General features: G+C 41.9%; 1 protein-coding gene across 2 annotated transcripts in view; it reads left to right on the top strand.

The window, feature by feature from the left end:
* CBS (cystathionine beta-synthase) overlaps window positions 1-27,812 on the top strand; it is a 144,686-nt gene that overhangs the window by 72,048 nt on the left and 44,826 nt on the right. For both annotated transcript variants that reach the window (XM_030203792.1, XM_030203791.1), the window contains exons 12-13: window positions 21,986-22,063; window positions 22,650-22,784. In XM_030203792.1, the coding sequence (XP_030059652.1) occupies window positions 21,986-22,063; window positions 22,650-22,784 (213 nt within the window). The remainder of the gene's footprint in view (window positions 1-21,985; window positions 22,064-22,649; window positions 22,785-27,812) is intronic.

Here is a 27,812-nt window from a genome sequence, read left to right as displayed (position 1 = left end):
GCATTATTAACTGTGCATGTAGTCTACAAATTGCATACACACTTATCTTGTTCGAGGAGTGCAGGTTTAGCGTTTCCAATCCAATTTGTTCATGTAAATCTCTGCCATTTCAACTACAGACAAGCTATTGTTATTAATCTATTCTTATTATAATTTTTGAAATTATAAAGCTTCCCCCCCCCCCACCACCACCAAAAAAAAGCAAGGAAAATAAACCATTCGCAAAATTTATATAAGGGTCCTTTTACTAAGTTGCGCTAATGGATTAAGTGCCATGCAGCCCACAGGCATACAATGTGCAAGTCATTTAGCAAACACTAATCATAGTAAGTAAGTGAGTGAGTAGGAGTAACAGCAGATAAACATCTGAACGGTCCATCCAGTCTGCTCAACAGTCTTATTCATTATCAATTCAAGATTAAAATCAACAATGAGATGGATGGGTGGAGCAAGATGGCAGCACGTTAGGTCCGCCATGAGCTTTCTCTTTATGCTAGCTGTGTACTTTGTGGACTTTTTTTCTTTTCCTAAATAACAAATATGCCTCATACTAAATGGAAGGGTTCCGTAAAGGTTGTTACCCCGACGACCAGAACTTCATCCCCCACACAGCAGAGCATTGAGAGGTTCACGACGAGAAACTCCACCTCACAAAATGTCGGAGCGGTTCCCGCTGTTGTCTCAGATCAAGGAGAGGCCGGGACCTTGGGACTTTCACCTCCAACACTTTCACCTCCAACACTTTCACACTTTCACCTCCAACTCTCAACCCACCGCCACACCCTGCTGGTCTCGAGCCACGAGCGAGAGCTTCCATCCATAGAGAGGATATTGGAGGCCCTCTGAGTCGGGGTCTGGTGGATGAGGACCCAGCGGGAGATCGGAGAACTTTGGTTTCCCCGACTGGGCGTGAGACGCCAAAGATTGATTCAGCAGCAGTGACGCTGGTCTCCATTTGGTGTACACTCCAGCACTTGGACCAGACCGTGTCAGGTTCTGCAAACCAAATTGCGACGCTTGTGAGTACTATGGAAAATCTGTCCACAGCTTTTGCCACTAGGAAAGTTGAAGTTAATGGCAAAATAGATACTATAAAAGAAGAAGTTAAGAAAGTGAAAGAAAGTTCAGGTTTATTAATTAAAGGTAATGCTATATTACATTGTAAAATGGAGCAATTTGAAAACTATAATCGGAGGTTAAATCTTCGCTTGTTGAATTTTCCTCGATTGTCTGTATATACTCCGTTGGAGGTATTCAAGAGATACTTGATTGAAAACTTAAAATTTTCCCCGGAAACTATTCCTCCGTTAAATAAAATCTACTATTTGCCTAATAAGAAAAATGAGGAGAAATTACAGGAGAACTTACCACAAGATCAAGGAGAATTAAACATTTCCGAAATCCTGGAAACGTCTTTAACCACAGTAACTGAAAGACAAACTTTGCTTGTTTCTTTTATATTTGAACAGGATATGGAGGCTGTGAGAAGATTGACTCTTAAGAATTTACAAACATTATTTTACGGGGGGAAAATATGGGTTTTCCCAGATGTGACAAAGCAAACTCAGGAAAGAAGGAAAGCTTTCTTGGCGTTAAGAGCTGATACTGTTGCTTTAGGAGCATCATTTAATTTAAATTACCCCTGTAAATGTAATGTTAAATATTTGGGTGTAAAATATGTGTTTTTTCTTTCAGAACAACTAAGACATTTTATAGACTCAAAAAGAGTATAAGATTTGTAGGACTTGCATGGTCAGGATCTAAGATATGGAAAGAGTAAATAAATTAGGGTGGATGAAAACGTTAAGCCTTTATTGTATGCAAATTTCTTCTTTAAATCTCATCTCCTGAGTTTATAATGAACTCCTCCCCCTCTATATAGTGGTCTAATATAAGATACAATTTATTACCTTAATCCTAATTTTTCCTTAGATATATGTTTCTGTTTTTCATGTTCAAGATGTAAATGCTTGTAAAGATTATAAATATGCATAAATAAAAAAAAATCAACAATGTGAGATTATATACTTGATGATGGTCTTTCTGGGACATAGACTATAGAAGTCCACCTGGCTCTGTCCTAATTTTCTAACTACTGGAGTTCCCGTCAAAGCCCACTTCAGCCTATCCAAATCTGTCATGTCATTTGCGGGACACATACTGTAAAAGTCTGTCCTCATGTTCCAAATTACTAGAGTCTCCCTCAAAGCCCTCCCCAGCCCATCCTAAACCAGATTGCTATATGCAGGACATAGACCGTACAAACCAGCCCAGCACCAGCACCAGCCTTAGTTTTTACAGCCAAAGGTGCCATCTAAGCACCACTTGAGATACCATTCATTTTCTAATTAGTGATCCTTTGTGTTCATCCCACGCCTTTTTGAATTCTGCCACCATTTTTTTCTCCACCACCTGCCTCGGGAGGGCATTCCAGGCATCAACTCAGGGAAAAAGAATTTTCTGACATTACTCCTAAGTCTACCAACCCTGCAACCTCAATTCATTTTCTCTAGTCTTACCACTTTCCCTTCTCTGGAAAATATTTGTTTTTATATTAATACCTTTCAAGTATTTAAATGCCTGTATCATATCTCCCCATCCCTCCTCTCCTCTAGGGTATACATTTTCAGGTCTTCCAGTCTGTTCTCATATGTCTTTTGTCGCCAGCCCCATACCATTTTGGTTGCTTTCCTCTAGACCACTTCAAGTCTTCTACATCTTTAGCAAGATACGGCCTCCAAAATTGAACACAATACTGCAAGTGGGGCCTCACCAACGACTTGTACAGGGACATCAACACCTCCTTCCTTCTGCCACCACCTTGTCACCACCTTGTCATCACCTTCAGATCCTCGGATACTATCAATCCAAGGTCTGTCTCCCTGTCAGTGCATATCAGCCTCTCACTACCTTGGATTTCTGCTCTATGTGCATTACTCTGCACTTCTTTGCATTGAATTTTAATTGCCAAACATTAGACCATTCTTCTAAGTTTTGCAGATCCTTTTTCATTTTTTCCACTCCCTCCGGGGTGTCCACTCTGTTACAAATCTTGGTATCATCTGCAAAAAGACAAACCTTACCTTCTAACCCTGAACAAAATTGGTCCCAGCACCAGTCCTTGAAGTACTCCATTTCTTTTCTCTAAGTGAATTCCATTAACCACCACCCTCTGGCATCTGTCAACCAGTTCCTAATCCAGTTCATGACTTTGGGTCCTAATTTCAGCCTGTCAAGTTTGTTCAAGAGCTTCCTATGAAGAACCATGTCAAAGGCTTTGCGGAAATCTAAGTAGATTATACCTAGCGTGCATCCTTAACATAGTAGATGATGACGGCAGAAAAACACCTGCATGGTCCGTCCAGTCTGCCCAACAAGATAAATTCATATGTGTATACCTTACCTTGATTTGTACCTGTCTTTTTCAGGGCACAGACCATATAAGTCTGCCCAGCAGGATTCCACGCCTCCCAACCACCAGTCCCGCCTCCCATCTCCGACTCTGGCACAGACCGTATAAGTCTGCCCTCCACTATCCTCGCCTCCCAACCACCAACCCCTCTTCCCCCCACCTGCTCCGCCACCCAATTTCGGCTAAGCTTCTGAGGATCCATTCCTTCTGCACAGGATTCCTTTATGTATATCCCACGCATGTTTGAATTCCGTTACCGTTTTCATCTCCATCACCTCCCGCGGGAGGGCATTCCAAGCATCCACCACCCTCTCTGTGAAAAAATACTTCCCGACATCTTTCCTGAGTCTGCCTCCCTTCAATCTCATTTCATGTCCTCTCGTTCTACCGCCTACCCATCTCCGGAAAAGATTTGTTTGCGGATTAATACCTTTCAAATATTTGAACGTCTGTATCATATCACCCCTGTTCCTCCTTTCCTCCAGGGTATACATGTTCAGGTCAACAAGTCTCTCTTCATACATCTTGGAACGCAAATGCCATACCATTCTCGTAGCTTTTCTTTGCACCGCTTCTATTTTTTTAACATCCTTCGCAAGGTACGGCCTCGAAAACTGAACACAATACTCCAGGTGGGGCCTCACCAACGACTTGTACAGGGGCATCAACGCTTCCTTTCTTCTGCTGATCACACCTCTCTCTATACAACCTAACAACCTTCTCGCTACGGCCACTGCCTTATCACACTGTTTCGTCGCCTTCAGATCCTCGGATACTATCACCCCAAGATCCCTCTTCCCCTCAGTACCTATCAGACTCTCACCGCCTAACACATAAGTCTCTTGTGGGTTTCTACTCCCTAAGTGCATCACTTTGCATTTCTTCGCTTTGAATTTTAATTGGCAAACTTTAGACCATTCTTCTAGCTTCCTCCGATCCTTTCTCATGCTTTCCACTCCCTCCCGGGTGTCCACTCTGTTGCAAATCTTAGTATCATCCGCAAATAGGCAAACTTTACCTTCTAACCCTTCGGCAATGTCACTCACAAATATATTGAACAGAATCGGCCCCAGCACCGATCCCTGAGGCACTCCACTACTCACCTTTCCCTCCTCCGAGCGAACTCCATTTACCACCACCCTCTGTCGTCTGTCCGTCAACCAGTTCCTAATACAGTTCACCACTTCGGGATCTATCTTCAGCCCATCGAGTTTATTTAAGAGCCTCCTGTGGGGAACCGTGTCAAAAGCTTTGCTAAATAAGTAGATTACGTCTATAGCATGTCCATGATTCAATTCTCCAGTTACCCAATCAAAGAATTCAATTAGATTTGTTTGGCACGATTTCCCTCTGGTAAAACCATGTTGTCTTGGATCTTGCAACTTATTGGCTTCCAGGAAATTCACTATCCTTTCCTTCAGCATCGCTTCCATTACTTTTCCAATAACCGAAGTGAGGCTTACCGGCCTGTAGTTTCTAGCTTCTTCCCTATCACCACTTTTGTGAAGAGGGACCACATCCGCCGTTCTCCAGTCCCTCGGAACCTCTCCCATCTCCAAGGATTTATTAAACAAATCTTTAATCTTTAAGAGGATCCGCCAGAACCTCTCTGAGCTCCCTCAATATTCTGGGGTGGATCCCGTCTGGTCCCATGGCTTTGTCCACCTTTAGCTTTCCAAGTTGTTGATACACACTCTCTTCCGTGAACGGTGCTCTATCCACTCCATTTTCAGGTGTACTTTTGCCAGTCCCTTGTGGTCCTTCTCCAGGATTTTCTTCAGTGAAAACAACAAAAGTATCTGTTTAGCAAATTGGCTTTTTCTTCATCATTATCTACATAGCGTTTCGCTGTATCTTTTAGTCTCACAATTCCCTTTTTAGTCATTCTCCTTTCACTAATATACCTGAAGAAATTTTTGTCTCCCCTCCTTACATTTCTAGCCATTTGTTCTTCCGCTTGCGCCTTTGCCAGACGTACCTCTCTCTTGGCATCTTTCAGTTTCCTCCAGTATTCCTCACCGTGTTCCTCTTCTTGAGATTTTCTATATTTCTGGAACGCTAACTCTTTAGCCTTTATTTTCTCAGCCACTTGCTTGGAGAACCATATCGGTTTCCTTTATCTCTCTGCTTTTATTTACTCTCCTTACAAAAAGGTTTGTGGCCCTATTTATTACTTCTTTCAGCCTGGACCACTGTCCTTCCACTTCTCGTACGTCCTCCCAGCCCATCAGCTCCTTCCTCAGGTATTCCCCCATTTTACTAAAGTCAGCACGCTTGAAATCCAGGACTTTTGAGTTTTGAGTGGCCGCTTTCCACTTTAGCCGTTATATCAAACCAAACCGTTTGATGGTCACTGCTTCCCAGGTGTGCACCCACTCGGACATTTGACACACTATCCCCATTTGTGAGCACCAGATCCAGCGTCGCTCCCTCCCTCGTGGGTTCCGTTACAATTTGTCTGAGCAGAGCACTTTGGAAAGCATCCACGATCTCTCTACTTCTTTCCGATTTCGCAGACGGAACCTTCCAATCTACATCCTTCCAATCTTAATCCAGTTCTCTGGTCATCCAGTTAAAGTACTCAATCGGATTCATTTGACACAATTTACTTTTGGTAAAACCATGTTGTCTCAGATCTTGTAACCTATTGGATTCCAGGAAATTCACTATCCTTTACGTCAGCATTACTTTTCCAGTAACCAAAGTGAGGCTTAACGGCCTGTAGTTTCCAGCTTCTTCTCTGTCACCACTTTTGTGAAGAGGGACCACATCTTCTCTTCTCCAATCCCACGGGACCACATCTGTTCTTCTTCAGTCCCACGGAACCTCTCCCTTCTCCAAGGATTTATTAAACAAATCTTTAAGAGGACCTGCCAGAACCTCTCTGAGCTCCCTCAATATCCTGGGATGGATTCCGTCTGGTCCCATGGCTTTATCCACATTCAGATTTTTAAGTTGTTAACAGTGCTATATCCACTCCATTCTCATATTTACCCTTGCCAGTCAATTGTGGTTCTTCTCCAGGATTTTCTTCCATAAACACAGAACAAAAATATTTGTTTAGCAGATTTGCTTTTTCCTCATCATTCTCCACATAGCGGTTCACTGCATTTTTTAGTCTCACAGTTCCATTTTTAGTCTTCCTCCTTTCACTAATATATCTGAAAAAATTCTTGTCTCCCCGCCTTACATTTCTAGCTATTTGTTCTTTCGCTTTCGCCAGACATATATCTCTCTTGGCTTCTTTCAGTTTCATCCATTATTCCTCTTCTTGAGTTTTTATGTATTTCATGAATGCCAACTCTTTTGCCTTTATTTTCTTAGCCACTTGCTTGGAGAACTATATTGGTTTCCTTTTTTTCTTTTATTTACTCTCCTCACATAAAGATTAGTAGCCAAATTTATAGCTCCTTTCAGCCTGGACCATTGCCTTTCCGCTTCTTGTATGTCCTCCCAGCCCATCAGCTTTTTCTTAAGGTAATGCCCCATTTTACTAAATTCAGCATGTTTGAAATCCAGGATTTTGAGATTTGACTAGCTGCCCTCTACTTTAGCTATTATATCAAACCAAACCGTTTGATGATCACTACTGCCCAGCAACAGCACCTTCCCTTTCTTTCCTAACTTTTGGGTATCTGTAACCAGATCTTCATCTAGTTCCTCCGATTGTGTTGGAGGTCTGTAGTGTGTGCTAAATCCATTAGCACACCTTACTAAAAGGCATAAATTACTACAAGAAAATTTATTTTATGTAGCCCCCATCAGAAGGAGAGAGAGTAAAAATGTATTAAAAAAATTCAAAGCAACCAAATAAGATTTGAAACAGTCTTACATTGTATGTGGGCATATACTGCACTGGATTTTAATATCCCCCCCAAAGCTAAATATAAGAAAACGTTTTACGTAAATTTATCCAGAAGAAATTCTGATTATGTTGGGTAAAAAAACAAACAAACAATTTCCTCCTTAGCTGTGTAGCTCGAGCCATATCTGGGAAAACTTGAATTTTCTGGTCACAAAACAGAAATTCTTTCTTCAATACCATCACCTTTCCCTTCTCTGCAGAGAATGTGACAAGGAGAGTAGCTTGAAATATAGTAACATATGAAGGACTCTTCTAAAAAATTAGACAAATCAAGACTAACTCCCCCAAGGGAGTCAAAGGCTTTCTCATTCACAACCTCTGCATGAAAATGAGAAGAAACAGCTTCAAGAAAAAATTTTTATTTCCTTGGACATGGAAATAGCAAGCACTTCCTTAAAATATTTTGACAGCAAAATCTCAGCAGATAGTAATCTTGTGTAGGGAAAGTTCAAATATCAAAGATACCTGGATCAGAGAGAATTTTCAAGCCTATCCACCCATACACAGGTAGAGAGAAACTGTCCTTAATCACCAACAAGCTGTAGAGTAGAAACCTTGAGCTCCAAAATTTGCATGCACTTATCCGTTAATGAAAGGTCATAGTTGATCTCCTCTAATTTAGCAACAGTTTCTTGGGAGAAGAGGGAACTCCACTAATTCCTCTAGGACCCTATTTCAGGTGTTTTCCGAACTTACACCTTATAATCCCATTGCTTCACCACCAGTTGACTAATTTAGCTCTCTCTTCTTTCAATCTAAAGTAGAGACCCTACTGCAACAGCTCCATCCTAGCTCTACTTCTACTATACCTTCTCCCTGTTGTTCAACAGTTATACCTTCATCCGTACTTGACCATTCTTGGAATGCATTCTCAGAAAAGAGATAGAGAATGCATTCCAAGAATGGTCAAGTACGGATGTATCTCTTCTTTAACTGTCTTGGATAACATCATTAAACACACATGCCTCAGAACATCATTATTAGACCCATTCCCATCAGGGTGGTTGCGAATTCAGCGACATGGCCTTTCATCATTCCTTCTTCATATGGTATCCTTGAGTCGTTCCACAGGAACTGTACCCTAGTGTTGGAAACACTCTTTAGATAACTCTAACCCTTCCAATTACCGCCCAATTTCTAATCTCTGTATAGCTTCAAAACTCATTGAGAGGGTTGTTTTTGATCAACTTTTAACTCTTGTTGAGCTTCAAAGATTACACCTCATACGCTAACCATAGTACAGAAACTACTATTACAGCATTGACCAGTGAACTTCATTCAATTCTAGACACCGGACAAATTATACTTTTAGCTTCCCTTGACCTTTCTTCTGCATTCGATTTTGTTGATCATTCTCTGTTTATATCCCGTCTTTGCACAATTGGGCTTGGTAGCTTCATTCTCAACTGGTTTACTTCATACTTGTCAGACTGTAGCTTTTCCTTTATTACACCATCTGGAACTTCTTCATCTAGTTCCTCTGCACTCTGGTGTACCACAGGGATCAGTTCTTTTCCCATTTCTATTCAATATTTTTATTAGTCCTCTTGCAACCCAGCTACAAGACCATACTGTTTATGTAGGGTCTCCTTTGATTTTGAATTTAGCCTCTCTTCAAAAAGCATTAATGGCTCTGTCCCTTTGCTTATCCTCTCATAAAAATGTTTTGAACCCCAGTAAAACAATCGCATGTTGGATCACTGGATTATTATCCAAATTCACAATACTTCTTAGATTCTTTGACCTTCCTATAACGCTGGTCACTTCTTTTAAATACCTTGGGGTTATCATTGATTCAAAGCTTGCATTTGGCCAATAGATGTCTAAGGTTGTGAAATACAAGATTTTTCTGGCTTTGGAGATTATGCTCAGTTAGACTTTTTTTTTTTTTAATTTTTCATCATTGCACACTTTCATGCATTTATCATATCTCAAATAGACAAAACACATCTTGGAATCCCTATGGATTGAAATTCCATGTGTAAAAGGGACAAGGATAGTGATAGGAGTGTACTACCGTTCACCTGTCCAGGATGAACAGACAGATGTAGAAATGTTATCAGAAATTAGGGAGACTAACAAACTGGGCAACACAATAATAATGAGTGATTTCAATTACTCCGATATTGACTGGGAGAGGTCTCCGAGATGAATGATCGTTTGTTATTCTAAATAAAGATAGAAGATCAGAGAAGATACTGCATTTAAGCTAAGTGCTAATGTGGATTATGGGATTTTATGAATGTTTAAAGCAAATGATATTTAAAAGTTTAAAAATTGGATCAAATGAGGAATATCTGCTCACCATGAGAAGTGCCTGGCTCACATTATAGCCTGAATGGTGATGACAGAGAGATCTGATAGATCCTATACAAGTAATATACATAATATGAGGAGAAGAGAATACCGAAATAGACTTGGGAGTTGGGCATAATATTGATGTTGATGTATGAGAAGCCCCCTCTATTTAAATAGTAGAAATACCGTATAGATTGGATAATTTGAAATTCCATGCCATTCCATTAAAGGCTTCTATTCCGCAATAACATACACAGTTCCATGCAGATTACATAATCATAAAAGATACCAGAATAAAGATCTGGGGACATACACAATAGAACTTTATCTAAATGCAAATCATTTCATATATTTCCCAAACAGAACTGTCTTAAGCTGTTTATGAAAAGATACCAACTGATCCACTCCCTTCCCAGAGGTAACTTTCTTATTACATAAATAACAATTTGAGAGAGATATTGATGCTGTATTTGCTAAACCTAAGACCTCCTTAAAGTACTTCTTAGGAGACAATAAATATATAGATGGAAAATATAAGAAGCATAAGTTCCTAGCTCTATTTGCATTTTCAATCATTTCTAATTTCAAATGAAGACTATGGAAGTATTTAATTGAAGAAACAGACATTGCCTATAGACTAGTTACTTGTGCTTCCATACCCTGTAAATTCCTATCCAAACTGAAATATTGGAGTCCACAATCACAAATTTATCAACCACTTCCACAGAAAATATTGAGTTCTGAGAAACAACCATTTTTAACATCCTCGCCATAAGTTCATTCAAATCCCTAATGCTCTTTAAAGTAATTTCTTGTGAATCCCCCTTTCAAGCCAGGAGTAGACTGGAAGACCTCAGATTGAATAACTTGCGAAATTTTTGAAAAAAACATAGTTGAAGTCTTCTGCAAGTCATTGCCCTTACTTTCTGGATAAATAGAGTCCTTTTGATTAGACTCTGAATCGCAAAACACAGGCTGAGGAGGTAGAGTATGTTCGGGGGAGATGAGTGAATCCCCAATTGGGGACAAAGCTTGATTATCAACAACTCTTATTCATCCGACGACTGTCACATGTCTGTCCATCAGCCTCATATCAACTGGCGTAGAAAGTTTGATCTTGGCAGTACACCTCCCCATCTTCAAAATAGAAGCAAAAATAAGACAAACAATATCTAAGATACTTCACTCCTCGGTGCGCCAAAGGGGCAAGGTGTGCCTCTTTGGTCACATGCTTCAAGGGTGCCGGCCTCTTTTTGTAGCACAAAGGCCCCCGATGACATCAGAAGGGTGTCCAAGTTACACCTAATGGTCTCGGTGGCTTCTGCTATACAACAGGGCTCAACAAAGTCCTTTCCAGATGGCAACACAGGGGTAAGGCTCCACCATTTAAGTGACACCCTCAGGTACCACGAGTCCCAGGAATTCACAAGGGCACCAGCCTCTTGTTGTAGCAGTGAGGCAGCGATGTTGTTGGAAGTGCATCCAAGCTATGCCTGATGATCTCAGCAGCTTCTGCTTCACAATGGGGCTCAACAAACTCCCTGCCAGATAGCAACACAGGGTTAAGGCTCCACCACATTAGTGATGCCCGCATGTACCACCAGGCCCGCCCATATATCTTTCAGTGTAATTTCTTGCAATATATATGAACCTGATATCTCCATAACTGAACACACAACTGCCTTGGGTAGTGGTACCAGGGCTCCTCCACTCCAAGAAACAGTAGGCACACAAGTTATTTCAAACTCCTTCCTCGCTTTCCCCTTTGAAGTAGTAGGAACTACAACAGAAGCACTAGGCATGGGGGGGGGGGGGGGGGAGAGTCCTTCTGGCAGAACTGATATAGGCCTGCTTTTGAGAGGCACCCAACTAAATATTCTCGCTTGACCTGTACCTGGTAGCAAATGTCTATCTATAGGGCATTGAAGAGGGTTAGTAAATGCTATTTTGTATTTAGCCTTCCTTTTCCTCATATTAAGTGCCAAAATAAAAAAAAACTCACAATTTTAAAGTAAATCTCAGTTGGTTCCTGTGAAAACAGTCAATCTGCCGGTTCTCCCACTGCTCCTTCAGTGTTCTTAAAGGATGTGTCCCTTTGGCCACACTCTACAGCCACATGTTACAGGTGGGGCCAGGTTTTTAGACCTTATGTGTGCTTCCAAATGACATCACCAGTTGTGTCTACTTTTATCAGCTCCTGCAACTGCTGATATTAAGGCTCCCTGTCTCACAAAACTTGAAAATTCTTGGAGTCACCATTGATCGAAACCTCACTCTTGATACCCACGTGAAAAATACGACGAAAAATATGTTTTTACTCCATGTGGAAACTCAAAACAGTAAAACCATTCTTCCCGAGATACAGCTTCCGCACCCTGGTATAGGCAATGGTAATAAGTCATCTAGACTACTGTAACGCACTGTACGCTGGTTGTAAAGAGCAGACTATCAAAAAACTCCAAACTGCCCAGAATACTGCCGTCAGACTCATATTTGGAAAAACTAAATATGAAAGTGCAAAACCCTTAAGAGAGAAACTTCACTGGCTCCCACTTAAGGAACAAATTGCGTTCAAGATCTGCACAATGATACACAAAATCATTCACGCAGATGCCCCAACCTACATGCTCAACCTCGTAGACCTACCTACCAGAAACGCCACAAGATCATCCCGCAAATTCCTCAACCTGCACTTCCCCAGCTGTAAAGGACTAAAATACAAGCTGATGCATGCCACTACCTTCTCCTACATGAGCACGCAGTTATGGAATGCACTACCTACAGACTTGAAAACAATCAACAAAATAACTATCTTTCGCAAATCTCTGAAGACATACCTCTTTAACAAAGCCTACAATGAGATCCAATAACCAGCAGCCTCACTAATATACCTCACCAACCCAATCAGTTATGAAAGCCCACCCTCTACAACTACCCTAATCACTCCCTTCCTTCTTCTATCCTCCCTTACTTATACTATGCACAATTCTACTGTATCTGATATCCTGATATGACAATGTTAACATAATCATGTAAGCCACATTGAGCCTGCAAATAGGTGGGAAAATGTAGGATACAAATGCAATAAATAAAAAAAAATAAATAAAGTATACCTCCACTCACCTCTGTGCTCCCAGCCTCTCTCCTTTCTCCCGATCTCTGCAAGCAGGGCTGGCTTTTTAGATATTTTGGGCACTCCCAAATGATGTTACTGGTGGTATCCACTTTCATCAGACCCCTCAACTGCCAGTAGCAGGATGTAGCAAATCATGTACACCTCCACTAGTCTCTAAGGTGCCAGGTTGTCTCCTCTCTTCATAGGTGGGGCTGGCCTTTTAGATGTTCCAGGCACTCCTAAAAGACATCACCAAAAGTGTCCGCTTTTTTCAGCTCGTTCAGCCACTAACAGTAGGCAACAAACTACCGGGTATACTGCCACTCGCCTCTAAGCTACCATGCTCTCCTCTCTTTCTAATAATGTAAATGAGGAAAGCAATTCTTTCTATTTTCGACTGAAACACTGGAGCTTTCTATCCAAGTTTTATGAAACTTATAGGCAGGCATCAGCAGCACACTAAGACTCCAAAAAATGGGACAAAGGAGCACTGTAAGGAAGGCAAAATGGCCAGACATTAGCAAAAGCACCCCACAGCACATGAAGTAGCATAGAGCAGCCAATCAGTTGCAAGAATGCTTCACACGCCAAAATAGAGGCAAAGCAAGCACCAAAAGAGGCATTGACGCCCCCAGTTTTGAAAACATACCTGTTTGTGCAAGCGTTTCAGGCAGTTATCAGTCTGCGGATGAAATGTTTGTAAGAAGATGTTTGTGATGGTAGGTTGTGTTTTATTTAGATTTTTTACAATGTATGTTTATTGTAATCTGCCTAGATTATAGGCGGACTATGCATTTTAAAAATATATAAATTAAATAAAGTACTGTGAGAGGAACAAAGTAGGAAGCTAGTGGGGATTGTTCCTGCCCTTTTAGACGCTAGACCACCAAGGAGTTTTACAGATTGGCCTGGGGAGGACCACAGGAGGTGGTATGAGGGAGGGAGGGGAGGCTAGGAGAACCTGACCAGATTTCTTTATATGGGTCCCAGTAAATATTCATCCAGGACCAGCATAAAAGATTTATGTGGGTGCCCAACTGAATATCGACTGGGACCTGTATAAGTACTGGTGGCCAAGAGAAGTCTGATCAGTTCCCAGCGATGGTCAGCACATAAAAAATACATTGTTCACCACCAGCTGAAATTTGGCCGGCATAATGCTGGTACTTACAGCACTAAAAGCGGATGGACATGTTTATTTTAGGGAAGATGTTCATCCGTACGAGGCAGAGCATCCATTGTGTTCTTCAGGAATAGAGCTTTTGAATTATATGGCCTTTCTTTCTGAACACTGTTTATCAGTTGAATTTTATAATGAGACAGGTGTATGTTTTTATAGAAAGAAGGTGAAGGCCTTTTCTTTTATACAAGCATTTGAATAGGAGGTGCTTTTTGTTTTTGTTTTTTTAATTAGATAGGTGAGTGATAGAGGTTGACCTTTTAGTTTTATCTGTGTGCCCATATTTTTGGTTTTATGTAAATTTTATTGACTTCATAATATTATTTCACATATGATATTGTGCTCTCCAAGCATACATGTCTTAAGATTGGCAGATTAGAAATTGTTTAATAAATAATAATAATAAAAATCACAAGGCACCATGATAATGGCCTGGAAAAAGGCAGGGCATCAGGAGCAGTGGCACGTATGACAACATTTGTTCGATTGGTCGTTGCATGGTGTTATGCCTGTAATAGGGATTTGCTCGTAAAAAAATTTTGGTTTGTGTTTGAGGTCAGTATTGGACTTTTTACAATTTTGGGTCACTTTTTCAGTTTGTTTCACACATTAATGTGTGTTAATTCATAGACTGATCTGCTTTAAATTGATTTAGCATGCTTTAATTTTTAAAGGTGTACTAACAAATACACATTTTTAGCCTGTAGGAATATTTATATACCCCCTTTTTTGAGAAATCAAGTCTGAACATCAGATTTCAAATTAGACTAAATCCCTTTAGTTTCTCAAGGTAGTTAGTGTGTTATTCATAACCTTTACATTTTAATGTGTAAAAAAATGGTAATGAAGACTTGCATTCAGAATGTACACTTAGCAAGGGATAAATATTAGACAAATATAATTCTATGCTTTCTAATCTTATATTAGGCACCAGCAAAATCACATCAAATCAAGGCTTACATAGCTTACCAAGTACTGGTCATTATTTTAGAAACATACTCACTATAACAAGTAAGTAGTTGTTGCTTATTAGGGTAGTAAGGAAGGATCAAGCATAGTAAAATTTTATCACCTTAGAGCAGTGGTTCTCAAACTTTCAAGGCGCCCTTAGCATGTCAGTAATTTTTTCATGACGCCCCTAAGTCTAAAGAAATACCTTATAGTTCTGCTTATTAAGTAGCTAGATCCAACAATTAAATTGAAAGAAACATAATATTCGCTCATGCCCTTTCCCCCATGGCCCAACATTTCTCCCCTTTTCTTTCTCTCACTCCCATTGACCGGTATCTTTCCATTACTCCCTTCTGCTCCTGGATCCAACACTCCCTCTATCTCTCCCCTCTCTCATCAATCTCCATGTCCAACATCTCTCCCTTTTCTTCCATTGTCCACTATCTCTCTCTCTACCTCCCTTGTGCCCTGGGTCCAACATCTCTCTTTCCTCTCACCCCATGCAGCATTCTCTCCCTTCCACTGCCATGTCCAACATTTCTGCTACTTTCCAGCATCTCCCCCCCCCATGCAGCATTACCCCCTTCCTCGCCCCCACCATCATGTTCAATATTTCTCTCTATCTCCCCCATGCACCATCTCTCCCTCCCCTCCACCCCTTTGTCCAACATTTCTCCTTCTTTCACCCCTCTCCATGCAGCATCTCGCCCTCCCTTCCATCCCCATATACAAGATTTCTCCCTTTCTTGCCCCTCACCCCTCCCTTTGCTCTATCTCTCACTTCCTCCCCCTCCCCCCGTGTCCAACAATTATGTCCCTCACTCCCCCATTCAGCATCAATCCTCCTCTCCCCCACCCCACCCATAGCTCTCCCTCTTGCTTCAATGGGTCCCCGGCAGCGATTCCCACACACTGCTTGCCACTAACCTGTAAGCCTCCTTTCTGCTGTGTCCTGTCTCCAGATTAGCCATTGCCAGCATGTAAGAATTGCTGCCACGGACCTGTTGAAGTGAGATGGAGAGCCCAGCCTGCTCCTCCCATGCCGACGCTGTCAAGGCATGGATCAAATTGATGGAGGGGTAGCATTGTAGTTAAGGAGGGCCTTGAATCAAATAGATTGAAAATTCTACAGGAAGCAAAACACATCTTGGAATCCCTATGGATTGAAATTCCATGTGTAAAAGGGAAAAGGATAGTGATAGGAGTGTACTGCCTTCCGCCTGGCCAGGATGAACAGACGGATGTAGAAATGTTATCAAAAATTAGGGATGCTAACAAACTGGACAACACAATAATAATGGGTGATTTCAATTACCCCGATATTGACTGGGTAAATGTAACATCAGGGCATGCTAGGGAGGTAAAATTTCTTGACGAAATCAAGGACTGCTTTATGGAGCAGCTTGTACAGGAGCCGACAAGAGAAGGAAAAATTCTAGACCTAGTCCTTAGTGGAGCGCATGATCTGGTGCAGGAGGTAATAGTGCTGAGGCTGCTTGATAACAGTGATCATAATATGATGAGATTTGATATTGGCTTTGGAGTAAGTACACAAAGGAAATCCAATACATTAGTGTTTGACTTTCAAAAAGGAGACTATGATAAAATGAGTAGTACGGTGAAAAAAAAACTTTGTGGAGCGGCTGCTAAGGTTAAAAATGTACATCGGACGTGAATGCTGTTCAAAAATACCATCCTGGAAACCCAGGCCAAATATATTCCACCTATTAGAAAAGGAAGAAGGAAGACCAAACAATAGCCGGCATGGTTAAAAAGTGAGGTCAAGAAAGCTATTAGAGCTAAAAGAAAATCGTTCAGAAAATGGAAGAAGGAACTGACTGAAAATAATAAGAAACAGCATAAGAAACGTCAAGTCAAATGCAAAGCGCTAATAAGGATGGCAGAAACACATAGTAAATTTTTTTTTAGGTATATTAAAAGCAAGAAGCTGGCAAAAGATTCGTTTGGACCGCTAGATGACCGAGGTGTAAAAGGGGCAATCAAGGAAGACAAAGCCATAGCGGTGAGATTAAATGAATTCTTTGCTTCGGTCTTCACCAAGGAAGATTTGGGAGAGATACTGGTGCCAGAAATGGTTATTCAAAGCTGACGAGTCGGACAAACTGAAATCTCTAAAAAACCTGGAGGATATAATGGTGTAATTTGACAAATTGAAGAGTAGCAAATCTCCTGGACCAGATGGTATTCATCCCAGAGTACTGGTAGAATTGAAAAATGAATTTGTGGAACTATTGTTAGTAATATGTAATTTATCTTTAAAAATTGAGCGTGGTACCAGAAGATTGGAGGGTGGCCAGGGTAACGCCGATTTTTACAAAAGGTTCCAGAGGAGATCCAGGAAATTATAGACTGGTGAGCCTGACATCTGTGCCAGGCAAAATGGTAGAGACTATTATAAAGAACAAAATTACAGAGCATATTCAAAAGCATGGATTAATGAGACAAAGCCAACATGGATTTAGTGAAGGGAAATCTTGCCTCACCAATCTACTACATTTCTTTGAATGGGTGAACAAACATGTGGATAAAGGTGAGCTGGTTGATATTGTATATCTGAATTTTCAAAAGCCATTTGACAAAGTACCTCATGAAAGACTCTATTAGAAATTGGAGAGTCCTGGGATAGGAGGTAGTGTTCTGTTGTGGATTAAAAACTGGTTAAAAGATAGAAAACAGGGAGTAGGGTTAAATGGTCAGTATTCTCAATGGAGAAGGGTAGATAGTGGGGTTCCCCAGGGGTCTGTGCTAGGACCACTGCTTTTTAGCATATTTATAAATGATCTAGAGATGGGAGTAACTAGTGAAGTAATTAAATTAGCTGACCACACAAGGAGGCTTATTTTCGAAAGAGAAAAACGCCCAAATTCCGACCTAAATCGGGAGAGGGACGTCTTTCTCTTGTGGGTGCCCAAATCGGTATAATCAAAAGCCGATTTTGGGCGTTTCCAACTGCACTCTGTCGCGGGAACGCATAAAGTTGATGGGGGCCTGTCGGAGGCGTGGTGAAGGCGGGACTGAGGCGTGGTTATCGGCTGAGCAGAGAAAGCCTTAGAAAGGTGTGTTAGTTAGCACCTAGTACAGACAGCCTACCAGAGTAGTTGCTCTTCTGGCAGAGAGCTAGAGAGCAACAGAGAGAAATGTCCTGGGAGAAAGCTAACAGGGGCCTCAATGCTCAAAACCTAATGCCGGTGTTTATAGCCAAATAGCACTGGACTAGCCCCAGCGCTAATCTACCAAAAGTACTATAATGCCTTTGTATTGCTCCATGCTGCATCCGCACCTTGAATATTGCGTTCAGTTCTAGTTGCCATATCTCAAAAAAGATATAGCGGAGTTAGAAAAGGTTCAAGGAAGAGCGATTAAGATGATAAAGGGGATGGAACTCCTTTCGTATGAGGAAAGGCTAAACAGGTTAGGGCTCTTCAGCTTGGAAAAGAGACAGATGAGGGGAGATATGATTAAGGTCTACAAAATCCCGAGTAGTGTAGAACAGGTTAGTGCCGTAGCGAGGGCTAATGACACCCGGGGCGGGTCGCCGCTGCGCACCCCCCCTCCGGAGCGAACCCCCCCCCCCGGACCGCATTCTTACCTGCGTGAGGGCCGATCTGCCCCGAGTGCACGTCACTCGGAGCTGCATCGGCTCCGCTGGTTCCCTGCTCTCTCTGCCCCGGAACAGGAAGTAACCTGTTCCGGGGCAGAGGGAGCAGGGAACCAGCGGAACCAGCACCCCCCAAGCGCGTGCACCCGGGGCGGACCGCCCCTCCCGCCCCCCCTTCCTAAGCCACTGGAACAGGTAGAAGTAAATTTGTTTTTTTACTCGTTCCAAAACTACAAAGACTAGGGGACACTCGAGGAAGTTACATGGAAATACCTTTAAAACAAATAGGAGAAAATATTTTTCCACACAACGAATAATTAAGCTTTGGAAATCTTTGCCAGAGGAGGTGATAACAGCGGTTAGTGTATCTGGGTTTAGAAAAGGTTTGGACAGATTTCTGGAGGAAAAGTCCATAGTCTGCTATTGAGACAGAGGGAAGCAACTGCTTGTCCTGGGATTTGTAGTATGGAATGTTGCCACGATTTGGGTTTCTGCCAGGTACTTGTGACCTGGCTTGGCCACTGTTTGGAAAACAGGATAGTGGGCTAGATAGACCATTGGTCTGACCCAGTATGGCTACGCTTGTGTTCTTATGTAATGATATGTAATAGAGGTGAATATGGGAAAGACCCCGAGAAACTATGTGATACACTGTGAGATGACTGGTTGAGGTCCCTGTAAAACAGTCAGTACAGAGAAACTAGTTCCTGACAGTCTTGCAAACCAAAATGGTGAGGCACTAGTCATTTGTGAGGTCCATAAACTGGGTGCTAGGTCTATATATTCTTTGATAAGGATGTGTCCTCGTGGCCCTCCTCTATTCCCTGGTTGCCTCATGGCTGTAACACCCATTAAATTTAGAACAGGGCACCCATGACTCATGGTTGCCTACTCCAGTTCCTGGTGAAAGCGTCTGCCAGCACTATAGCAACCCCCACACACATACACTCAAGACACAGAGTCAAAGAAACACTTACGGACTGTCAGGCAGAAGAGACACACCCAGACACACCAAGGGGCATGGATAGCACACACAGGGAGTTTTAGGGGGCACAGGGAGGGGAGAATGGGGATATGGGGAATGATATGTAAGGGGGTTTGCAGGGGGTGGTAGAAAAGTTACTGAGGGAGATAATACAGTGCAGGGGAATACACAGTTGATGTCAATTGGGGCAAGGACTTGCAATTAGATCTCCTCCAAACACCACCAATGAAAACAGTCCAAGAGACTGTACAAACACTGACCATACTTGTCTCTTGGACTGCTTGCATTGGTCGTGTGCACTGTAAGGGAGTAAGAGAGAGAGACTTGATGGCATGGATGGGCAAACTGTTTGTATACCCCGGAGGCTATGCCATGTTGGGATTTCTACATAGCATTTGTACAAGGTTCCTGTTTTTTGCCTTCAGTTGAGACACTAGGCATGTTGACATTGGACTTTTGATGTCAGACAACATCTGACGCAGGTGCCGTGTGCTGGAATATGGCCCATGTTGGGTCACTGATGTACAAGATTGAGTGATTGATTACAAATATTGATTTATGCTGTGGAATAAATAGGACTTATCCTGCCTTTGCAGGCTCTTGGTACTTTTTGTGTTTTGGACTATGTTCTGTGCTTTGAACCCTCTCTGCGTTATTCAATTCTGGTCGCCATATCTCAAAAAAGATATAGAGGGGCATTTTCAATATGACGTCTAAAAACGTCCAAAATCTGAATAGCAAAGAAGGTCATTTTCAAAAAACAAAAATGTCTATTTTTTGTTTTCGAAAATAGAAGGTTTTGTGATTTGGACGTTTTATTTTTTGGTCCATTTCTGAAAGAAAAAAAACGTCCAAGTGCAAAACACACAAAATCAAGTCATTGGGATGTAGGAGGAGCCAGCATTTTTAGTACACTGGTCCCCCTGACATCCCAGGAAAGCAATAGGGTACCTTAGGGGGCACTGAAGTGGACTTCATAAAATGCTCTCAGGTACACATCTGACCACTGCTCCCTTACCTTGTCTGCTGAGCATCCCAAAACCCACTAGCCCCAACTGTACACCATTACTATAGCCCTTACGGGTGAAGGGGGCACCTACATGTGGGTACAGTGGGTTTCTGGTGAGTTTTGGAGGGCTCACAGTTTCCTCCACTAGTTTATTACTTAGGGGGAGGTAGAAGCCTGTGTCCACCTGTCTGCAATGCACTGCACCCACTACTAGACTACTCCAGGGACCTCCATGCTGTTCTAATGTACCTGAGTATAACATCTGAGGCTGGCACAGAAGCTGGCAAGTAATGTTTTTCATCACATTTTTTGGGGGGAGGGGGGGGAGGTTAGTGACCACTGGGGGAATAAGAGGAGGTCATCCCTGATTCCCTCCAGTGGTCATCTGGTTAATTAGGGCAACTTTTTGTGCCTTATTCGTTATAAAAACAGGTCTAGCTCAAAACATCTTAGTTTTGTTCCATTATGAAAAACATCTAAGTCTCAGGAACGCCCAAGTCCTGCCCTGAACACGCCCCTGATACGCACCCTTGAGATTTGGATGCACTTCTGATGGACTTCAAAGAAAAACATCTAAAAACAGGTTTTGAAAATACTGATTTGGACGTTTTTGTGAGAAAAACGTCCAAATGCTGCTTTATGCCACTTTTTAGATGTTTTTCTGTTTTGAAAATGAGCCCAGTAGTGAAATTAGAAAAGATTCAAAGGAGAGCGACAAAAATGATAAAGGAGATGGAACTCTTCCCACATGAGGAAAGGCTAAAGAGGTTAGGGCTCTTCAGCTTGGAAAACAGACAGCTGAGGGGGGATATAATTGAGGTCTATAAAATCCTGAGTGGTGTAGAACAGGTAGAAGTGAATCCATTTTTCACTTTTTCAAAAAGTACAAAGACCAGGGGCCATGCAACGAAATTACATGGAAATTCTTTTAAAACAAATAGGAGGAAATATTTTTTCACTCACAGAATAGTTAACTCTGGAACTCGTCAGAGGATGTGGTAACAGTGGTTAGCGTATCTGGGTTTAAAAAAGGATTGGACAAGTTCCTGGAGGAACAGTTTATAATCTGTTATTGAGATGGACATGGAGGAAGCCACTGCTTGCCCCTGGATTGATTGCATGGAGTGTTGCTACTAATTGGGTTTCTGCCAGGTATTTGTGACCTGGATTGGAACTGGGCTGGATTGACCATTGGTCTGACTTAGTATGGCTATTATGTTCTATTTCTAGGTTACCCAGAGCAGTTGGGGAAACAGAGGAGCCCAGTTCACTTGACTTAGAGGCAAAGTCCTTCGGTTATCTGGCTTGCTCCTGTAGGCCCAAAAATTTGTTTGTACAGCCAGCCTTGGTTTCAGTATCACTAATGCTTTATCCTGATATTGGGTTTGGGATGGGCTGAAAAGGGTGGATGGAAAGTCTGGGATAAATCTGCTTCTAATTTAGCATGGTAAATGCTACATTTCATTCCAGTCTGGCATTTACTTTGTAGAAGCAGGGGTTGTGTTAGGATGCAACACACCAAAGATTCATTTAGTGTATTTTCTTTATTAGGTCCAAGTTTTTGAGCAATAAATGGATGCTCCAAAAGCAGTTCATGAAAGATGAAGACCTTGAGGATGACAAGCCATGGTAAGGCTATACTAAATTTCTGCTGTGACAGTCTTCCATTCAAACTGGTAAGTTTTTACTACATGACACCGCTGTTTCTCCTCCATGCTTAGCCTTGGCTGAAAATCCATAACAGACAAACAGAATATTATGGCAGACTGTTGTTATTGTATCCCAGAAACGGCTGTAACCAAGAAACCTCTCCCTTATGTCAGTACTGTGACAGTATGGCAGAATGTTGTGACTCTTCCAGACCCTGCCGTGGGTGAGATTGTCTTTCTTTTGAGTCAGTGCTACAACTTTCTTTCATTCCATACTACCGGGGTGGGAACCATGGTCCTTGAAGACCACAACCCAGTCAAATTTTCAAGATTTCCACAATGAATATGCATGAGATTGATTGATTTGCATGTACTGCTTCTATTGTATGAAATAGATCTCAGGTGTATTCATTGTGGAAAGCTTGAAAGCCTGACTGGGTTGTGGCCTCCATAAACTGTGGTTGTGCACCCCTGTCCTACTATATGTGAGGATCCCTTGCACCCTGCTTTAGTGCTGCGACTCTTTTTTAGGCTCTACTTTGATATTTTTTTCACTGTTGTTTCAGGTGGTGGCACATCAAGGTTCAAGTATTAAAGCTTTGTGCTCCTCTAACTGTACTACCGAGTGTCACCTGTGAGAAAACCATAGAAATTCTGAGAGAAAAGGGCTTTGATCAAGTGCCCATCGTTGAGGAGTCAGGGTATGTATGGCATCTATTATTTTTTCTTCCACAATATCCTGAATCTGTACTTGAATTGCATGAGAAAAGCAATATGCAGTATGTACTTGTGTCTGTGCCTTGTAGCATCCAGTAACAAAGAGGTGAAGTTTCAAAGGGATATAGCCTGTTAAATAAGTACTCAGGCAGCTAAGTGGAATGGTGGATCAATGTGGGAGAAGCCATGGGGGTTGTCAAGGAGATGTGTAAGGAGGAGTACAAAAAGCAGAAATGTAATGGGAAGTTGATGAAAGGTAGAAGGAAATAGGAGACTGGACAAGGAGTGAGATGGGAAATGGGAGAGCTAGGGGGTAAGAGAAGAATATTGGAAGTTGATAGGTGAAAAATATTAAAGAAGGAGATCGAAGTCTGGAGGTTGAGAAACTGGGTGAATTCTATTTATTTACAAAGACTTCATATACTGCCTACTGACTGCACATTGGTGTTTCTAAGCAGTTTACAAGTAGTATACAAGTATTTAAGGAGGTGAAGAAGGAAGTTGTAAAAATAAAAGGACAGGTTGGAGGAAGAAAATCTGCAGGCAACAAGAGAGCCATGGAGGGCTGTGGTTAAGAGGTGGCCAATAAGGACTGAAGAGGTAGTTGGGAGCCATAAGTGTCTTGGATAACCAGGACATAACCAGTTTCTTAGATTTCTGTAGGGATAATGTGTGTCTGAAATCTGTTGGGAGGGAATTCCAAAGGTAAGGGCCAGATAAATTAAGGCGGAGCATCTTGTGGTGTCAAGTCATAGTAGGTTATGTGAAGGTAGGGTTACCAAAGTAATTTGTTATAAGCGCAAGGCTCATTTAGGAATGTAGGGGATTAATAGATTAGATATATAATCTGGTACATACACAGACTAGGAGCCATTGCTTCGAAACGAGAAGAGGGTACATATGTCAAAATAATGCTTAGATTAGAGCTATATCATCTTACTTATCTTTTAGAAAAGCTTTAAAGACATTATTATTCAGTCAATAACTGGTGGTTAAGGACTGTTTTTGATGAGTTCTTTGTGACTATTTCATGATTGAATGTATATTTGTCATTATGTACTTCCCTTCAATTAAGAAGGTTATATTTTTTTGTTAACAGCTTCGAATCCTTTGGGGGAGTTGGCAGTACATAAAACAGGAAATTTTTTCAATAAAATTTCACAGACAAAACAAAAGAAAAAAACAGGGGTAAATAGTAGATTGTACTAACTAAAGTCTTTAAAAGGATACATTGTATTACAGTATACTGTGTAAAAGTAATTTAAATGCATGATCACCAAAGATAATAGCAGAGTATGGATAAGGGTTATGGGGAGAAAAGACTTGACTACTTTGATTCTGTGTAAAGCAAAAACAGATGAACTAAGTACTGCGTCTATCTGAGGTTTAAAAGAGAGTTTAGAATCTAAAAGGACACCTAGGATTTATTGGTTGTTACAGAGATGTTCATAGAGAACCATGACTGGGATATAGTTAAAGCAGCTATAATCTATTCAGGAAGGACAGAGTAGGAAGAAAGGGAGGAGGAATGGCATTACATGTTAAAGACAATATTAAAGCAACAGAATTGCAGGAGTTAGGGTAAGGAGGAGGCACTGTGGGTTAATCTGGAAAAAAAGAGTGGAAAATCTATTCACATTGGCATGATGTACAAGCCTCCTTTACAGTCAGAAGACATGGACAGAGATTTAACTGAAGACATTCAAAATATAGCTGTGAAAGGAAAAGTACTACTAATAGACATAGAGGGGAATTTTCGATAGAACATCTAAATCAGAATTTGGATGTAAATTCTGAACAGGAAAGAAGGTCATTTTTCTATCTTTTGTTTTTGAAAATACTATGGCTGTTTTGTTTTTGTGGACGTTTTCTGATTTGGACGTTTTTGGGGTTTTTTTGTGCCATTTTCGAAATAAAAAAAAATGTCCAAGTGCAAAACGCCCAAAATCAAGTCATTGAGATATAGGAGGAGCCAGCATTTTTAGTAGACTGACATCCAAGGACAGCAATAGGGCACCCTAGGGGGCACTGCAGTGGACTTCATAAACTTCTCCCAGGTACACATCTGACCATTGCGCCCTTACTTTGTGTGCTGAGCCCCCCAAAACCCACTTCCCCCAAATGTACCCATATGTACACCACTATCATAGCCCTTACGGGTGAAGGGGGCACCTGTATGTGGGTACAGTGGGTTTCTGGTGAGTTTTAAAAGGCTCACAGTTTCCTCCACAAGTGTAACAGGTAGAGGGGGGTAGGAGCCTGGGTCCACCTGTCTGAAGTGCACTGCACCTACTACTAAATTACTGGTGTTGCTACCCAATCTCCACTAAGATTCCGCAGATCCATTCCTTCTAAACAAGATTCCTTTGTGTTTATCCCACGCAAGTTTGAATTCCATTACCGTTTTCATCTCCACCACCTTCCGCGGGAGGGCATTCCATGTATCCATCACCCTCTCTGTGAAAAAATAGTTCTTGACATTACTCCTGAGTCTGCCCCCCTTCAACCTCAATTCATGTCCTCTAGTTCTACCGCCTTCCTGTCTCTGGAAAAGGTTTGTTTGCGGATTAATACCTTTCAAATATTTGAACATCTGTATCATTTCACCCCTGTTTCTCCTTTCCTCCAAGATATACATGTTCAGGTCGGCAAGTCTCTCCTCGTACGATTTGCAACGCAAACCCCATACCATTTTTGTAGCTTTTCTTTGCACTGCTTCCAGTCTTTTTACATCTTTAGCAAGATATTTAGCAAGATATGACCTCTAAAACTGAACAAAATATTCCAAGTGGGGCCTCACCAACGACTTGTAGAGGGGCATCAACACCTCCTTTCTTCTGCTGGTTATACCCCTCTCTATGCAGCCTAGCATCCTTCTGGTCATGGCCGTTGCCTTGTCACATTGTTTTTTCACCTTTAGATCCTCGGACACTAATCTCTCGGTTTCCTAAAGGACAAGTCCATAAACCACTACTAAATGGACTTGGGAAAAATACACAATTCCAGGAATAACATGTATAGAATGTTTGTACGTTTGGGAAGTTCGTCAGGTGCCCTTGTCCTGGATTGGCCGCTGTTGTGGACAAGATGCTGGGCTCGATGGACCCTTGGTCTTTTCCCAGTGTGGCATTACTTATGTACTTATATATCCGGTATTTCTCTCTTGGGTTTCTGCACCCTAAGTGCATCATTTTACACTTCAAGGTTCTGTGAAGGTTATACAATTAAATTTTAACTGCCAGACCCTTGACCGTTCTTCTAACGTTTAGAGATCCCTTCTCATTGTTTCTACTCCCTCCAGGGTATCCACTCTAGTGGCTATTTTCGTGTCATCCGCAAAAAGGCAAACCTTTCCTTCCAACCCTTCAGCAATATCTCCCACAAATATATTAAACAGAATAGGCCCCAGCACCGACCCCTGAGGAACTCGACTGCTTACCTTCCTTTCCTCTGATTTCAGTATGCCAGGTGTTAATTGAGGCATCCCTGTAGTAGGGTGATCTAGAAGTAAGGAGATCCTAGATGCGAATCCTGTTCAGAAGGAATGGATCCTCAGGAGCTTAGCCGAGATTGGGTGACAGAGCCGGTGGTGGGAGGCGGGGCTTGTGGTTGGGATAGCGCTGGCCAGACATATGGTTTGTGCCATAGCCGGTGGTGGGAGGCGGGGCTGGTGGTTGGGAGGCGGGGATAGTGCTGGGCAGACTTATACGGTCTGTGCCAGAGCCGGTGGTGGGGGGCGGGGCTGGTGGTTGGGAGGTGGGGATAGTGCTGGGCAGACTTATATGGTATGTGCCCTGAAAAAGACAGGTACAAATCAAAATAAGGTATACACAAAAAGTGGCACATATGAGTTTATCTTGTTGGGCAGACTGGATGGACCGTGCAGGTCTTTTTCTGCCGTCATCTACTATGTTACTATGTTACTATGAGAACAGTTCTAATAGTTGGTAATGGAACCCATGTGGGATGGGGCCATACTGGATCTAGTGCTTATGAATGGGGAGTGTGTTTCTGATTTTATCATCCGGCATCCAGTAATCACCAGCTGGTGTGGGTTCAGTGTTGACACACATGCAGAGGGTTTATTCAAATGTGGAGGTTCTAGACTGCAAAAAATTAACTTTGTGATGATGGGGGTATACTTCAAAGGAGTGCTTCTCAACCTAGTGCTTGGGGCACACCGAGCCAGTTGGGTTTTCAGGATATCCACAATGAATATGCCTGAGAGAGAGAGTTACATGGACTGTCTCCTTGGTGTGCAAATCTATCTCATGCATATTCATTTTGGATAACCTGAAAACCCGACTGGCTAGGTGTGCCCCGAAGACTGGGTTGAAGCACTGCCTCAAAGAGCTGTTAGCTGGAAGGGCAATGGGCAAAACTGAAAAGGAGCTATTTTAATGACAACAACATTTTTTGTTAAGAAAGTAAATAAAGTAAAAAGAAAAGGCTACTTTGGGTCTCAAAATAGTATCTGAAAAGGTAATGAAAACTACAAGATATCGCAGAAAGAAGAAGACAGACAGCAATACCTGGAAAAGCTGGTAAAGTAGTGAGGAAGGCAAAGATGTAACTTGAAGAAAAAAATAGCCAAAGCAGTGAAATGGGGAAACGAGACATTTTTAAAAAAATATTTTAGTGATAGGAGAAAATTCCGACAGTGGCATTATCATGAGACGCAAGTGTGAAGAGGAGGAATATGTAGAAGGAGAATTCCTTAACAAATATTTCTGTTTGTGTTCACAGATGAAGGACAGGGAGTGGGACAAAATAGGGTCGACAGTGTGGTAGATCTTGAATGATTTTAAGAAGACAGTGTTCATAAGGAGCTAGCTATAGTAAAGTTCGACAAAGCAATGTGGCCAGATGGGATATTGAAGGAACAGAGTGGCTGTGCTGTCTGACCTTTTCAGTGCTTCTCTAGAGTCAGGAGTGGTCCAGAGGACTGGCGAAGGGTGGTTGTGGTCCCTTTCCTCAAAAGTGGAAGTAAGGAGGAAGTTGGGAACTACAAG

The sequence above is a fragment of the Microcaecilia unicolor genome, chromosome 5, assembly GCF_901765095.1.
Source record: "Microcaecilia unicolor chromosome 5, aMicUni1.1, whole genome shotgun sequence".
In the NCBI taxonomy this organism is placed as follows: Eukaryota; Metazoa; Chordata; class Amphibia; order Gymnophiona; family Siphonopidae; genus Microcaecilia; species Microcaecilia unicolor.
Note: the sequence above shows the minus strand (reverse complement) of the source record. Positions and strands in the feature narration are given on the sequence as shown.